The 14,500-nt window shown below is 35.9% G+C and overlaps 2 protein-coding genes and 1 long non-coding RNA gene across 7 annotated transcripts; 1 reads left to right on the forward strand and 2 right to left on the reverse strand.

The window, feature by feature from the left end:
• The first annotated feature begins 6,699 nt into the window (after positions 1 to 6,699).
• LOC117231024 lies at positions 6,700 to 12,520 on the forward strand. Of its 2 annotated transcripts, none has more exons than XM_033489062.1 (3): positions 6,700 to 6,971; positions 9,235 to 9,311; positions 10,441 to 12,520. In XM_033489062.1, exons 2-3 carry the CDS (start codon positions 9,277 to 9,279, stop codon positions 10,727 to 10,729), a joined length of 324 nt encoding a protein of 107 aa, XP_033344953.1. In that variant the 5' UTR covers positions 6,700 to 6,971; positions 9,235 to 9,276; the 3' UTR covers positions 10,730 to 12,520. The 2 variants fall into 2 exon arrangements, with proteins under 2 accessions (XP_033344953.1, XP_033344952.1); XM_033489061.1 differs by having other exon boundaries at positions 6,703 to 6,971; positions 9,251 to 9,311.
• Positions 9,903 to 10,430, reverse strand: LOC117231027. Its single transcript, XR_004492897.1, has 2 exons — positions 10,221 to 10,430; positions 9,903 to 10,132 (listed from the first exon to the last, which is right to left on the reverse strand). It is a non-coding gene; the product is annotated as an uncharacterized LOC117231027 (long non-coding RNA).
• A 286-nt stretch (positions 12,521 to 12,806) lies between the features above and the next one.
• LOC117231022 (transmembrane protein 192) lies at positions 12,807 to 14,359 on the reverse strand. Of its 4 annotated transcripts, none has more exons than XM_033489056.1 (4): positions 14,099 to 14,359; positions 13,712 to 13,843; positions 13,226 to 13,622; positions 12,807 to 13,146 (listed from the first exon to the last, which is right to left on the reverse strand). In XM_033489056.1, exons 2-4 carry the CDS (start codon positions 13,811 to 13,813, stop codon positions 12,902 to 12,904), a joined length of 744 nt encoding a protein of 247 aa, XP_033344947.1. In that variant the 5' UTR covers positions 13,814 to 13,843; positions 14,099 to 14,359; the 3' UTR covers positions 12,807 to 12,901. The 4 variants fall into 4 exon arrangements, with proteins under 4 accessions (XP_033344947.1, XP_033344949.1, XP_033344946.1 ...); XM_033489058.1 differs by having other exon boundaries at positions 13,712 to 13,926; XM_033489055.1 differs by having other exon boundaries at positions 14,094 to 14,359.
• Positions 14,360 to 14,500: the final 141 nt, after the last annotated feature.

Here is a 14,500-nt window from a genome sequence, read left to right on the forward strand (position 1 = left end):
CATACGATTAATTGTATCGATTGGTTGATTTTCAAAACGAAAAACCGTAACCGACAAGGTAAAATCGTTTGTACAAGGCAGGAGGGTCGTAATCAGGAAACCGATGATCGTCCTAAACGTCCGTCGACGGTACGTTGGCCTACCGGTACTATCATAATTTTCAGAAATGAGCGCTGAGATTAGAGAGAATTGACGTCATCGTCGCGACAATAAAAAGAGGGATTCGCGTTCGTTCGTCCGTCCATTCGCAGAGAACGACGTGTATACATATCACTGAATCGTCGTCGGCAATGAATCGTCGTCGAGAAAGCAGGATGCAACGTAAGCACAAATATGCATGTATGGATATACATATATATGTATATATATATATATACATAAATTTGGAGTTACACATTGAAAACGTTGCGGTTGAACGCATTATTTTTCAATTAAGGGACGTCAATGGCAAACGTCAAGATCTTTTAATAAATTTTCTCGGAATATTGGATATCTTGATTTTCCCTTACTCGTTCAAATATTTAGGAATTTCGATCGTTTCACCACTAAATATGTACATCTTTGTTCTTCTTCCTCCATCACGCAAACGTCAATCGTAATAAACATTCAAGCGATATTTATGGAAGTCTTTATAAACAGCGCATTTACGTCGTCTCGCATGATAAATGATATATGCAGTACTAATATTTCTAAAGCGAGTTATATCCGTAAAACTGAAAGATTTTAAACAGCCATCTTCGTAGTATCACCCCGTTCTGTGTGTACGACATTGACAATGAATTGTGTGAATAGTGCGGCGCGAACGTAAGCACAAACGGGACCTTAGAAAAGTCGATTCACCGATGGAACCGTGCTCTCTTGTGAAATATACGAGTACAACAGCTCCTTCTCTTCGACGATTCAAGAATCTCCGAATTTCACGAAGCGGAAAATCGGCAAAAAAAGAAAAAGAGAAAAAAAAATGGAAAAGATGGTGAAAAAAGTAAGGAACAACACGTATCGATTATTGTATGGATGGTTCATCGCGATTGTAAAAAGATGCGAAAGATTAGAAGATCACTGGTTCTGCTACCGATATGTAACGTCACAGTTTAAATTGAAAAATAAATTGAACCAACCAATTGGTTTGACGTAAAATAATTACAACTATAACTCGTATAACTAGCGACGAGTGAGATCGTCATTGCTGTCGTCATGATGAATCGATGACAGAGGTACTGCTTTACGCCGACTCGATAATAGCACGATATATGTAAAACTCTACTCTATTCTAAGCGCGCGCGATGCTTCGTTCGCTAATAAATGAAATAAAAAGGCCACGAAAGATCAACTGATAATGGGAAAGGGACGCAATATCGTGAAAGTATCGTTTGTTGCTTTCTCCTTTCGTACGAAACGAAAGGGGAAAATGTGGAATTCATAGCGCGAAGGAAACTTAGTTGCCCAATGTTCAGGACTGACGTCAGTACAGAGTTGTTGGCGCCACTGTCCTATGACGTCATTAGGGGTGTACTTGGGGTGGTACGCGGGGGTGGTCGGGCTTCAGAGGCGTAGAATTCAGAAAACAGCAATAAGAATTTTTCCGATAATCCTGAACGTCGAAATAGAATGTTTAGTTCGTAATGATTAAAAAAATGTTATCGACATCCTAATGATTATTTGTTAGTATTTTTCGCTCTCCTAGTCCAAATATATTTAACAAATAAAAGAGAAACATATCCGTATTACACCCGAATCCCATTGCGATCGTATTCTTACTTTTTATTTATTGACATTTTATTTAGAACGAACGAGTGGCCGTTTAACTCGATCATCAATCGATAAAATAACATTCACTTTAAGCTCCGATGTCCTATTCTTTTTCCTTTTTGGCAGCGTGAACCAAGTTGGTCGATCGAATAAGAAACTACATACGTACGAGCAGCTATCTACTTTTAACCATTTTATTTCGTAACATCGTAAATCGATTGATCTGCATGCCACGAATCAGAGTTATGAGATAGTTATTAGCAAACGCTCGAAAAGGTATAAATTTATTGTTACGCCACTGGGCTAGGCTGTCAAACACGTGCCACATTCAACCCTCCAGGTCTCCGCCATTTTGGTGTTGAAGTTGGGTCTCTCATCCTCTCTCGTCCATGTAATCTCACTTCGTACTACTCCAACCTTCCTCTTACAAGTCTACGTTATTTTACCGATTCTTTAGCGCGAAATCAGTGGCGTAAGCACCGAGTCACATAAAGGCCAATCGTAAAAGTGAAAGGTAAAGAATAAACAAATGACAAAAGCTATACTCTACCGTAATCAACAGCGATAAATATTTTTATTTCATGTTTTATTGTGTCTTCCGAAAGGATATTTTTACGGGTACTCGTTCGATCGGCGAGAGCCGCGTATTCGCAACTTCTCGTAAATCTGGTGAAAACGCAAGGAAAAAAAAGAATCGGAGTGTTTTTAGCTTTTATTTCGGAGTAGCTTGTTAAACGAAGTGGACGATTTACGAAATTTACAATTTCTCTGAGAGGAAGGCCAAAACAACGAGCACCATTGAATTTTCACACCAGCGTTTAAAACCGAGAGGTTTAAAAGGCTCTCGCGTAAAAAAGCCTAGATCAAACCAGAGAAGACGTAAATTCGAGATAACTTTATCACTCTCTTCTATATTTTCTGCCCCCTTATATATATACATGCAACGATCAAGTAATTCCAGTTATTCGGTTACATCGAGTTATCGTCGATAAACTCGATTACGCTTAAAATCAGTTTAATATTAGGAAATGGATACTCTATACAATACTACATACGTTTACGTCAGTATGCAAGCCTCACGTGATTATTTAAACCTATTTATAGTACGTGATACGGTCAAATAGGAGTAAACTGGTAAAATTCCGCCAATCACGAGCAGGAACTTTCCATCAAATCGATGATAGCGTAGTTTTTTTAAAAAAATCCATCTGTTTATTAGATATGCTAGGAAGATGAGAAAGGCTTTTAGGAATGCGAACGTGTCGTAGTTGAAAAATAAATGTTTTCTCGAACGCTGCGGGAACCGAGTGAAATTTCCTGCTTTAAAATACATACAGACACATAGTTCATAGAGTGTTGCGCGAAGCAAACGATACAATTGGGCAAATGAAAGTAGGTGACTGCGAACAATAAGCCACGATGAACCAAGAATAAGATTCTCTATTCACTGTGACGCATTGCAGTGAATCACAATTGAGACACGTCACTCATCGTTGAATTTACAAACTGTGAACCGATCTCGTGTTCCACCGTGTCAAACTCTTCCTCTCTAATACGATTTGATCTGTGAATTATACCGAAATCGATTTAGATCCGCTTGAAAATATCTTGATTCTCGTCTCGCAATCCCGCATGTACATAGAATCGATAATTTCTTTCTAGAAGCAAATCTAAAAAGTAGCTCTCTGTTAAAGCCATTAAGAACAAAATATGTACAGAGGTGTTAAGACTTGTGAAAAAACATAATTTCTCCTGCGAGGGTTCTCTTCTTTGTTTACGTCATGTTATGTCAGTCTGTGTAAAGTTGAAACAGAACGCGATCTATGTTTGTAAACTTAAAACGATACGCATAAAACGTCTATCAGCATTGGAATAGGAGAACTCGTACATAGACGGAAAATAAAATAAGGAGAAGAATCTATATGTTCAAATTATACGTTCGATGTGCAAGAGAAAGGGAGGACGAATCAGGGGTATATGCAATCGATAATATCCACGGACAAAAATACTCTTCAGCAGCTTATAGACTTTCAGCGTACGTCGCGGCATGACCGGACGTTCCAATCTGCCGGAAAAGATTTTCATATATAACTTATTCTTGTTGAAAAATATTTATGATGTAAGCTTAATCGTGATCTGCGCATCGAAATATTTAGACGATCTTGAATCACTGGCGCCTCGATAAACGCTGTAAATACTTTCCTTGCACTCGTTTTCTCCGATGATCGAAATAAAAAGAAAAGTCGAAATTTGATTCGCGACAACACAAAAATTCCACTTGCGTTACGATTGAAGCTACATAACTATAACATAGTTGCGATTTTTGGTCAAACTTGCCCAGGAAATATTTAATTCGAGAGAAAACGAATTTGAGTGATTAGAATAGACGAACGCACGGAATTCCGGATGAAAAAATTTGAATTTATTAACTTGAATCAGTATGCATGGAATCTCGACGCCCTCGCAATTTTTGCTAAGAGAAACAAACTGTTCGTTTTTTCTTCTTTTTTCTACCGAAGAGGAACATTTAACCTCGATATCAAATGTCTGATGCGTTAACTCAGGTTCTGAATCCAAGGTCTGGTAACCAAGGTCTTAATCCCTTTTCGTTTGTCTAATACGCGAGAGCTTTTATCGTAGAAATAAAAAATTTTCGTTCTAAATAAGTCGATAGATGCGCGTCTCTACGACGTTTGCGATTGATCTCTACACAGAAACAAATGTGTTTTCTATAAAACAATTCGGCAATGTACTAACACTAACCTTGACGGAAAATGACGTTGACACGTTTCAAAGTAAAGTCTTTTCGTTATCAGATTATTCGGACTTTTCTTGCACGTAATTAAATCATAGAGCAAAAACGGAATATGTAAATATATTCCACGGTAGGGATATAGTCAACGACGATCAAAATGATTATCTTCCTTTAATAGCAAAATATCTCTGAGAACAAAATTATCGAACACTTAACGTATATATCTCTTGCAACGTATTTAACAATGATTTTTCGCAGCGATCAAAGATTACGATCTATGCAAAAACGGGAGAGCTCGATAAGATACAGTATCAGTATTGACGCACATACTTATCTCAGAGACAGTTCATTTTCATCTTTATCGAAGACCTTACAATTTCTTCTCCTTTCGTTCCTGATTTGACACACACATACAGATATGTTCGACGATTGCTATCGCTGACGCACTTGCGTTTATTAACTTCTCACGATTTCACAGCGTGCTTTAGGTACAGTTTGGGTAGTCACCGCGTTATTTATTTTCTACCTCGTCACGTAATTAACTCCTTTATTGACTAATTCGCTATGCCTGGATCAAATTTATTTCGGGCTCACGTTATTTCCATTAGAAAGTTAATACGTCTTTGATAACCTGTTGTGCGATACATCGCATACATCTCTTGTAGAAATCTCCACATTTCCAGGGCAATTCGCGTCTCTCATCGAAACTATAAGGTTGCTTTTCTCAACCTAGAGGAGAATGTTGACTGATTAGCTGACTTTAACAAGCGAAAACAGGGAGTCAATCGTCCAGCAAATGTCCTGGAAAAAACCTAGACAAAGAAATAGAAAAGGAGGGTGCGGGAGAAGAATGCAAAGAACGGGGAGATAAGCGTGGAAGGACGCAGACAACGAGTAAACTGTTTCGCTCTACGTAGCAATGGTTAACCACCGCGCTCTCTGCGCGGTATGGCATACCGCGACAAAATTAGCGACCAACCGAAATAATTTACCACTGGACTCCTCGAAGAGTTGTATGGTCTTCGTCTCGTGGTGACCCTGAAATCCGACATAGATCGCTCGCGTTCCTGGCGCATCCGCGCTCATTATCACCCAGATACTTCTCACGGGCATCCAATCAAAGATTCCCTTTCGTTCGGAATACATTGTACGTGATATTAATGGACGATCCATTTACAGCATCGACTAGCACGTAGCGTCACGTGCATCGACTAACAACGGGACACCCGGATTATAATCGAGAACTAACGATTTAAGAGTTTGTTATTGACTTCATAGAAACATCGACTATTGAACTCTTGTACGAGGAAAAATTGCTTTTATTAACAAATAGATGAATCAATTTCAAAGAGAGCCCTAAAATGCTCGTGAAATATTCATTTCCTTATATACATATCCTTTAGACGTCTGTTTCAATGAGATTCCCGTGAATTCAGTTATCTTCTTGTTTTTTGATTTTACGTGCAAAATACAATTTTATTACGCAGAAGATATAAATCGAAATTCAGAGAGAAGTATGAACGTCATTACGAATGATTCATCTGTTAGTTAAATAAGCTGCCAATATCCGCTTCTAAGAAACATCGATTCGAATATAGTCAGTTACTTTTCTTTTGTCGTTAGTTTGTCACTTCAAAAAGATTTTTCTCGTTCGTACGGTTCCCTCAAGCGCAATCCGATTTTCTATCATAAATTGCTTTCTCCTTCGCTGGCTTTTGTTTCGACGCGCCATTAACGAATAGAATCGCGAAGAAAAACAATTACGGACAATTGTTAATTGCCTGTGCACGAATACTCGACGACGCTTTATGAAATCATTTAACAACAATAACGACCGATCGTTTAAAAATAGATCAACGGAGTTAAAAATGAGACGCGCAAGAATAGAAATACAGCCAATTTTATACGTCGATTTCATAATTTTCATTGAGAAATTGCTACGTTTCGGGACAAAACATCGTTTCACGGTTAGCAATTTTGTAAAAGTATCAACGGCGCGTATTCCATTGTCTTGATTCTTTTGGCATTCGATTAGTAATAAGCATATCTATGAACGAAATGGAAACGGAAGCTTCTTGAATGTATGAAAAAAGAAGGAATATAAAAAGGAAAAGGCGGGGTAGCATGAAATAAAATTTGTCGATTGCATCCCCCTTCTCCGGTAAAGCGGTAACCTGCTGTTGAGGTTGTAGCGCGGCGATAGAGGCCAAGCAGATCAGTCTGCGCGAGTCTCTCGAGTAGTGAACGTTGTGCTTTCTGCCGTGTCGTGTCTTTGGATGCGTTCACTGCCCTATCTATTGAAACGTATTCTTTCGCTTAAGGACCTTTTGTTCTTTTCCCCTCATACTGTTCGTTATCAAGCATAGAAAATTTGCCAAACTCTTCCTTAACTTTTATTTAAAGGAGTAAGAAGAGACGAGAGAAGTTGCTCATACAGCAGGAACTTGTCGAACACAGATGGTCAGAGGTAAGTAATTACATTTATCCCTTCGTCTTCCATCAAAATTTCGCACTGTTGTTAGATGCTGCCTTCGTAAAATATAAAAAGTTCGTTGTCTAGTGATTTTGTCCTGCTAGAATTCGTTCGCATTCGCTTGAAATTTATTTGAAGGAACAAAAAGAAAGTGAAAAGAAATTGCTGACATTCGAAACTGACGCTCGTGCAGGCATGGTCCAGACACTTGTGTATTAACTTGTGTATTTTACGCGTACATTTGAGTCAAAGATTCCGGTATGCAATTAGAGCGAAGTGCTTTTAACAGACCGCCATGAAAATGTTCAGCTCGAGATCGACACAGGAATCTCGAGTAGAAACGTTACAACTGGTTCTAAACGGCATTGACGTTTATCCGGTGTAATAATACGAGAGGATACTTTCCTCTCTGTCGGCTCGTGACTTTCTTACCTTCTTCGTTTCTCTTACGTTTAGCTCGCAGAAGTGGTCACGGTTCGTGGATATTTCGTGTGCAGGTCGCATTGTCTAAGGTCGCGAAGCACTCCTCGCTCGAGCTCGATCCTCCTTCCCGTGTGGTTACGAAGGTCGATTCCCAGCTTCTACCAAATAAAGAAAATTCCTTCTGTATAGCTTGTAAAGCCGTGTGTTTAGCTGTTTCACGGCTATACGTATAGCCGAACGTACAATTAGTAACATTTAAGAACATTTAGTAACGAAATATTACATATCGGTACTTTCTTTTCGCGCATCTTTTTTAACTGTAATTAACATCCTTCACACACAATGTAGCATCGTTGGTCAAATGTGTTTCCAAGGTGATTGCTCGTTAAGATCTCGATGCCTGAATAGGAGGAGATATTTAGTTCACGCGGTGCTTAATTAATCATTTTATCAACGAAACAGACGTAAGCTTTGCTCTATGGGGCCAAGGTTTCGATCTCGTCGTATTCGCGTTCGTGATTCTATTTTAGACAGATCGGGATACCATCTTCCTTATACATCATCGATTATTCTGGCGAATTCGCGCTAGCCGTCGATAATCGCGATTTCTCAGCAATTAGCTATCACAGATAATGCACCTTCTCTCTCCATTCGCTCTCATTTTCTGACCTCATCGTCGAACTTTTAAACGCTGCTATTACTAGCAAGGGCGAAATGCATTCAGTAAAGTATAATTGAAATTCGCGTGGTTCGTAACGTAGGATATGACGTGTGAAGCGTACACGTGTAAATGCACCCGATTTGGTTCGCTTCCATCAGATAAATTTGTACACGTCGTTCACAGAAAATAGCCGGCTATTTATTGGCTTATTATGACGAATAATATTTTTTACCGGAGATTCAATTTCTTTTTGACCTAACAACTTCTTCGAACGAAAGCATATTTTATAGGATCTTTATCGTTTGCTCTATGATCGATGATAACGGCCAATACATCAATGGCATGCCAATCGATCTTCGTTAAATAAAACGATGCAATGCAATTTACGTAAGAAAATCACTGGAAATCACATTGTTGGCCTTATAAATGATAAACGTAGATGATAGCGTGTCAATGCTAATATTAGATAATATATTTTCGTCCAACGCGAAGACAATTGATTTCGTTTCGATCGAAAATTGGTTTTGCTTCTTTCGCGCAAAACAGGAAACAAGAATTACAGACCACAAACAAAGTAACTATCATTGAATCGTTTATAGCTGTTTTAATCTGTTCTGGGAAAAATCTTTTTCCACGAGCGATCCAAGATAAGCATTGTCTTATGCTATATCGAGTCTGAATAGTTGTACTTTCCGATATGTATGTCCGTTGTCTTGAAATAAATGAAGCTTCTTTTACGCATCGTGCCCTTGCCAGAGAAGTGTACTACGATATAAAGCGTAACGCGACTATATATTTCTTTGGACAATCGAGTCAACCATCTTCACTCAATTGCCAAAATGCTCACAAATTATTTACTGATTTCGATATGTGCTTTGTACGTACGAGAATCTCATTGTCTGGCAAAGCGAACGAAACGTTATCCGTGTTATGCTGTCTTAAAATTAAATAGTATTTAATAATATTCTTAGCTCGACACAGAGAATACAACGATCACGTCAGAGCTGTGGGCCTAGCTATTTGTCACTCGATGAAAAAAATAGAATAGTTTTTAAAAAACCAATTAACGTCACTATATATTGCGTTATCCGCAAAATTATCCTATCGTAAATCTTTGCCTGTTCACGTGTTTGTATATTCCTTCGGAATTAATGAATTTACGTCACAGCATAGGACTTCTTTGTTTCAGGGTCGTTGCCTGATATCGCAGTGACGATGGCATCAGGAAGAGAAATTTACGGTGCATTCAGGTAAGCGATAGCAAATCTTTATAAAATCAAAATCTTACAAAAAATCAACTGATTTTGATCGATATTGAATGATAAAAGGCAAGAAACAAAAAAGAAATACGTATAAAGTATCGTGTAACGGAAATAGGAGAACGGTAGAGTCAATGTTAATCCTTGATCGCAGTGTACTTAAGAATATACTCAGTTATCTCGATCGAATCAAGCACACATCTCTAAACGCGTATTCAAAAGCCTGTAGTAATAAAAAATGAAATGCGAATGAAAAACATGAATTTAATTTAGTACACAAATAATACGTCGATTTTGACTTTGTTGGTCATCAAATAATCTAATAACAAACAAGTCTATTTATTTAAATACTTTTTCCGATTTCGAAATCTCATGATTTGTAGATTAACAATAATAATTCATATATTACGAAAATTGCCATGTTTCTATCAAGATCACTATATCGCAGCCGGCATTCAGCCAGCATAATAGATCATGACGCAAATGAGTAGACTCTCTTCCTTTCCCCTTTTCCCTCCCAACAGAATGTTCTTCCGGTACAATTAAACCGACACTTTCGTTTCGATAATAAAAAGTCTCGTATATATCGTTTCCTTCTTCAATATTACTGAAATATTTTTAGGGTTCTAATACAGTGTTTTACGTAAAATCAATTCGTTATCCATAGCCTAGACTACGTGCTTCAGTACCAATGACGTAACATTGACGCAAGCGACAATTGTTGCCACTAGAATGCTGCAGGGCAGAACGTCGATAGTTTAGACCAACTATAAAAATCACGTCCTCTTTGCCAGCAAATTGCGCTCTTAAAACTGAAATTCAAAATACAGAATGGACGTCTTGATTATCATTACTCATTACAATTACTTGATTACTATTAATCGTGGTAAATAGTAATACCTGTGTATCCGGCGACAATAACCTTTTCCGAAAATATCTCGTGCTTGAATCGAGCCTCAAATTCATGTTTTAATTGTTTTCCTTTTTTTTTACTTAAAATTAAGACGAAAACTGTGCATCTGCCAAATTAAAAAACATACCAATAGTCGATAAAAATATTAATTGTTAAGTCGTCGATAGAAGAGGTATTGTAGATTTCAATGTTCTCTTTAATTTACAGTTTAATTGTGGATGACGTCGATTCTCATTCGATATCAAGCGACAACTCGGATTTAGATGGTTTGTCGAATGTAAACAGCTCTCAGAATTCATCGCCTCAGACTCCACTGGACAGTCCAGGCGGACCTCGAGAAAAAATTAAACAAATGCAAGTGGAAGCCGAAACTAGAAGAGGAGAATTCGCAAGGCTACTCGAAGAACATGCTCAAGTAGTGAGAAAGTTAAAAATGATGGAGGCCGAAGAGCAGCTCTCAGCAACCGGAAACGTAGTGGGAGCTACGCACGCGTGATTCTATCATTATTGGTCGCGTAAAGCAGTTGTATGATTGGGACCACCGCGCCTTTGCGACGCGCGTCGATTCATTAAATGCGATGGCAAATTATAAAATTTCCGAAAAATGTTGCGTGAGATTAAAAATACTTCTTTGCGATACTGATAATACCACGATTGAACAGAAAATACAGCAATGTTAAAATGTAAGAGAAAACTATTTTTTAAACAAGCATATTTCTATGGTATAAAGGTTATTAATTTCTACAAAATGAAATTTATGGGAATTATTTTTAAACAACCATTTGCAATGCGAAATGTTGCTTTGAATAAAAGCGATGAAAATTATACGAAAATTAGGAGCAAAATTCTTGATCAACAACTGCTTACCCTTAGAAAATTTGGTTGGAACTTTATAGCCATGAGGAAAATCTTGGCGCGATGGTTCAGTCCTTAAATGTGAAACGAAGTTATTGCGCCTCGCTCTAATTACATCCGAAGCGCCGCAACGTTTCCACGTTCGTTTTTACTTCATGAAAAGTAAACTTCTACTTTGCAAACGGCAGATTTATAAAAGTAAAAACGATCAATCGAAACTTGGTTATATTGCTCATTACTCTAGAAGAATTTGGCACAATGTTCAAAATTAATTAGTTCGAGAAGATTATCTCGATTTGCGTTTATCATGAAGTCTGAAAAACTTCTTCTATAAGACAATAATAAAAAACAATCGGTATACATTCTTGAAACCATGAGATGTATCCGATGTATGAACATACGCAGCAAAAATGGCTGGCCTAAAAGTGTAGTACAAACTTTCAAAAAACAAGGAACGAGGTATAGTACTAACCTGAATAGCGAGAGTCTTCGGTTTTAGCACTGATTTTAATACGCGATCATTTATAGGATATTTTCATTTCCAAGAAAAACGTCGAAATCATAACTACGTAGTACGTCTCGATCAAGTACAAGCTTCTACATTTTATAGCATTGTATATTTGAGTGTTCCATATGTATAAGTAAATAATTTTATATACCATAAACATACATACATATGATAGCATAGGACTCTAAGCCTGCCGTAACACACGTAAACTTTCTGTAAATAGATTTCTTTTTTAATATGATACTTCTCATCGTCTAAGGTGTTTATCCACAAGAAGCCTTACAATGCAGTTATACAGTAAAAAAAATCGTTATTGAGAACCTTATTTCGCGGTATCTTATAAAATACTAAAGGTTCGAGTTAAATACGGACCAACAAATCACGAGTATGATCTTTCTTGTTTTCACGTGCGCACTGCATCAAGTTTTTATTGACATAAATTAGATATTATTAGGCATTTATAGAAATATGCACATATACATATGTAAAAAAGTATATAAATAGAAATATTTGGCATATATGTTAACCTCGCTATTATTAAGAACTCCTTCAATATAATAAATCGAGCACGCAATGTAAAAAATATGTAATCTCGCTCTTTTTTCCGACAATGTTATTTTCTAATCTTTAAAAATTAGTTTTCGAATCAAAAGTATATATTTGTCCAACTTGATAATGAAAAAATGGAACAATATTTCAAAGAATGCAAAATAAATAGATGATTACTGTTTCTGTTATCATATAATAGTCTGTAATAATAACGTTTGTAGTAAAATCTTAGAAAATAAACATTATGTATTGAAGATATTGTTAGCCTAATTGTAGAAACATCATACAAACATATATGTATTATAAGAACTGTAAAGTGTAATTAGAATTATAAGAATTGTATATTGAAAAAAAAATATACTTTATTGAATTGGAGATATACATTTTTTATCACAGAAATTATTTTTGATTTCTTGTTATATGATATCTCTTTTAATCGTAACAATATTGATAAAATATAACTTCAATTCAAACTAATGTAAATTAATGCAAAAGTAATTTGTGTATGAGAACTTCTAAATATTAATATGTATTACACACCTTAGATACAAGTAAAAATGTAACAGGTTATGATTGCTATTAAAAATTAGTGTATTCTTTATATATTGTATATATAATGAAAGAACCAACAAAGAGATATCAACAATAAAAACAAGTTGAATTCCATAAAATATAAAGATGTTTCTTTCAACTATAGTCCACAAATAAAAATGAGAAAGCTTTACCTTAAGTTTGTACTTTATATAGGGCACAACCCTATGTTTCAGGTAAACTACGTTGAGCTGCGAACAACATTATTGCATGACCGAATTTATCATTACGATCTCTTAAATATCTTATTAAATCAGCCTGCATTTCAAGCAATTCTTCCAAATTAGATCTCCTATGATAGCAACCTACTTCACTGCTACCTGCATATGTATCTTGAGTAAAAGAAGATGTCCATTCTTCTCTAGCAACATCAGCTGGAGGACGTAATCGATTGAATCGCAAAACTTTTCCTGTAAGAAAAACAATGTTTATATCCTTTTATAACTTCCTATATATTATAAATTCTTCAATAATTTTTCGTATACTTACTAATGTAATGTATATAAACTGATATAATAATTGTAAGTTCTACTGTGGTCAACAACACTATGTAATTTAGAGGAGTGAACCATTCTGAAGCATGACAGTATTGTTCATAATTAACTTTATGCGTGTGATGCAAAATCACAGCCAATAATAGATAACACGTTATCCATAATGACGCTATGAAAAGAGGTGTCCTTATCTGCTGATATGTCGATCGGTAAAAATCAAGATACCCATAAATACGGAGTTTGTGATGCTTTGCTTTTACAAAATGATCTGTCAACATAATTATCAGCCAGTATGCACAGTGAAGATACAAGTATATAAAATATGTATCACATTTATTTTTTTCTTCAGGCCACACAGATATAAATATAATCCCAATAATTTCTAGAGACACCTAAAATTTGAAATAAACACATAGTATTTGCATGACAAACAATTTCTTTTATATAACCCTCTAAATAATTCAAAGAAGTTGCCACTTACACTAAATATAAGGGAAACAGACACAATTGGTATAGTATCCAATTTTTTAAAATATACTTCTTCTGAAGTTAATATGTGTAGATGAGGGTCTTCTTCTTCCATGTTATAAGGCGAATCAAAAAATACAGCTCCCTAATAAATGCATATTTATAAGTAAATGCTTCATTCAATAAATTTTTAGTACAATATGTATGAGAATCACATTTTGAGGAGGTCTGTAATATTTATTATAATTATGATGTTAATATAATATAAACTACATAAGTCAAAACATGAATGGCAAAGGATTATAAAAAAAGAGGTTATGTTTATATTATATCAATACGCAAAAACGAATACAAGACAATAATATAATGGGTGATATAATTTCTATTATACTCACACTGCCTGACGTATTTAAATCTCTGTTAAGACTGACCATTCCACCATAAAAAGATGATACAAAACAAGGAAATTACATATACCTTTCATTACCAGAACTAAACCAACATCTCTGTTTACAACGTTAATCATATATAGCACGTTTTCCGAACAAACATGCTCGGAATTCCTTAAGCCGTAAAATAATACATGCTATAAATCATTCAGATACTACAAAGTATCGTTCAATTTACGTACAACAAATCATAGTTGCAACATGTAACGTAAAACGTAAGATCAAAATGCCTACTATAGTACATATATATACGATATACGTGAAACTTGGCAAGAGTTATATGTGTGGATATAACAAACATCAAAAAATAAATTGACAAAAATTATGATTTACATTATTTAACACAATAATAA

The sequence above is a fragment of the Bombus vosnesenskii genome, unplaced genomic scaffold (genome assembly GCF_011952255.1).
Source record: "Bombus vosnesenskii isolate JDL3184/JDL3185 unplaced genomic scaffold, Bvos_JDL3184-5_v1.1 scf7180000013270, whole genome shotgun sequence".
Taxonomy (NCBI): domain Eukaryota; kingdom Metazoa; phylum Arthropoda; class Insecta; order Hymenoptera; family Apidae; genus Bombus; species Bombus vosnesenskii.

What these genes read in the sequence shown, in the direction of transcription:
- LOC117231022 (XM_033489055.1), bottom strand. Translation starts at nt 14,132, where the DNA reads ATGGTCAGTCTTAACAGAGATTTAAATACGTCAGGCAGT. An exon ending in CTGTTTCCCTTATATTTAGT is followed by an intron (nt 13,623 to 13,711) that starts GTAAGTGGCAAC and finishes TTCAAATTTTAG; the next exon opens with GTGTCTCTAGAAATTATTGG. An exon ending in AGTTTATATACATTACATTA is followed by an intron (nt 13,147 to 13,225) that starts GTAAGTATACGA and finishes TTTTTCTTACAG; the next exon opens with GAAAAGTTTTGCGATTCAAT.
- LOC117231024 (XM_033489061.1), top strand. An exon ending in GAAATTTACGGTGCATTCAG is followed by an intron (nt 9,312 to 10,440) that starts GTAAGCGATAGC and finishes TTTAATTTACAG; the next exon opens with TTTAATTGTGGATGACGTCG.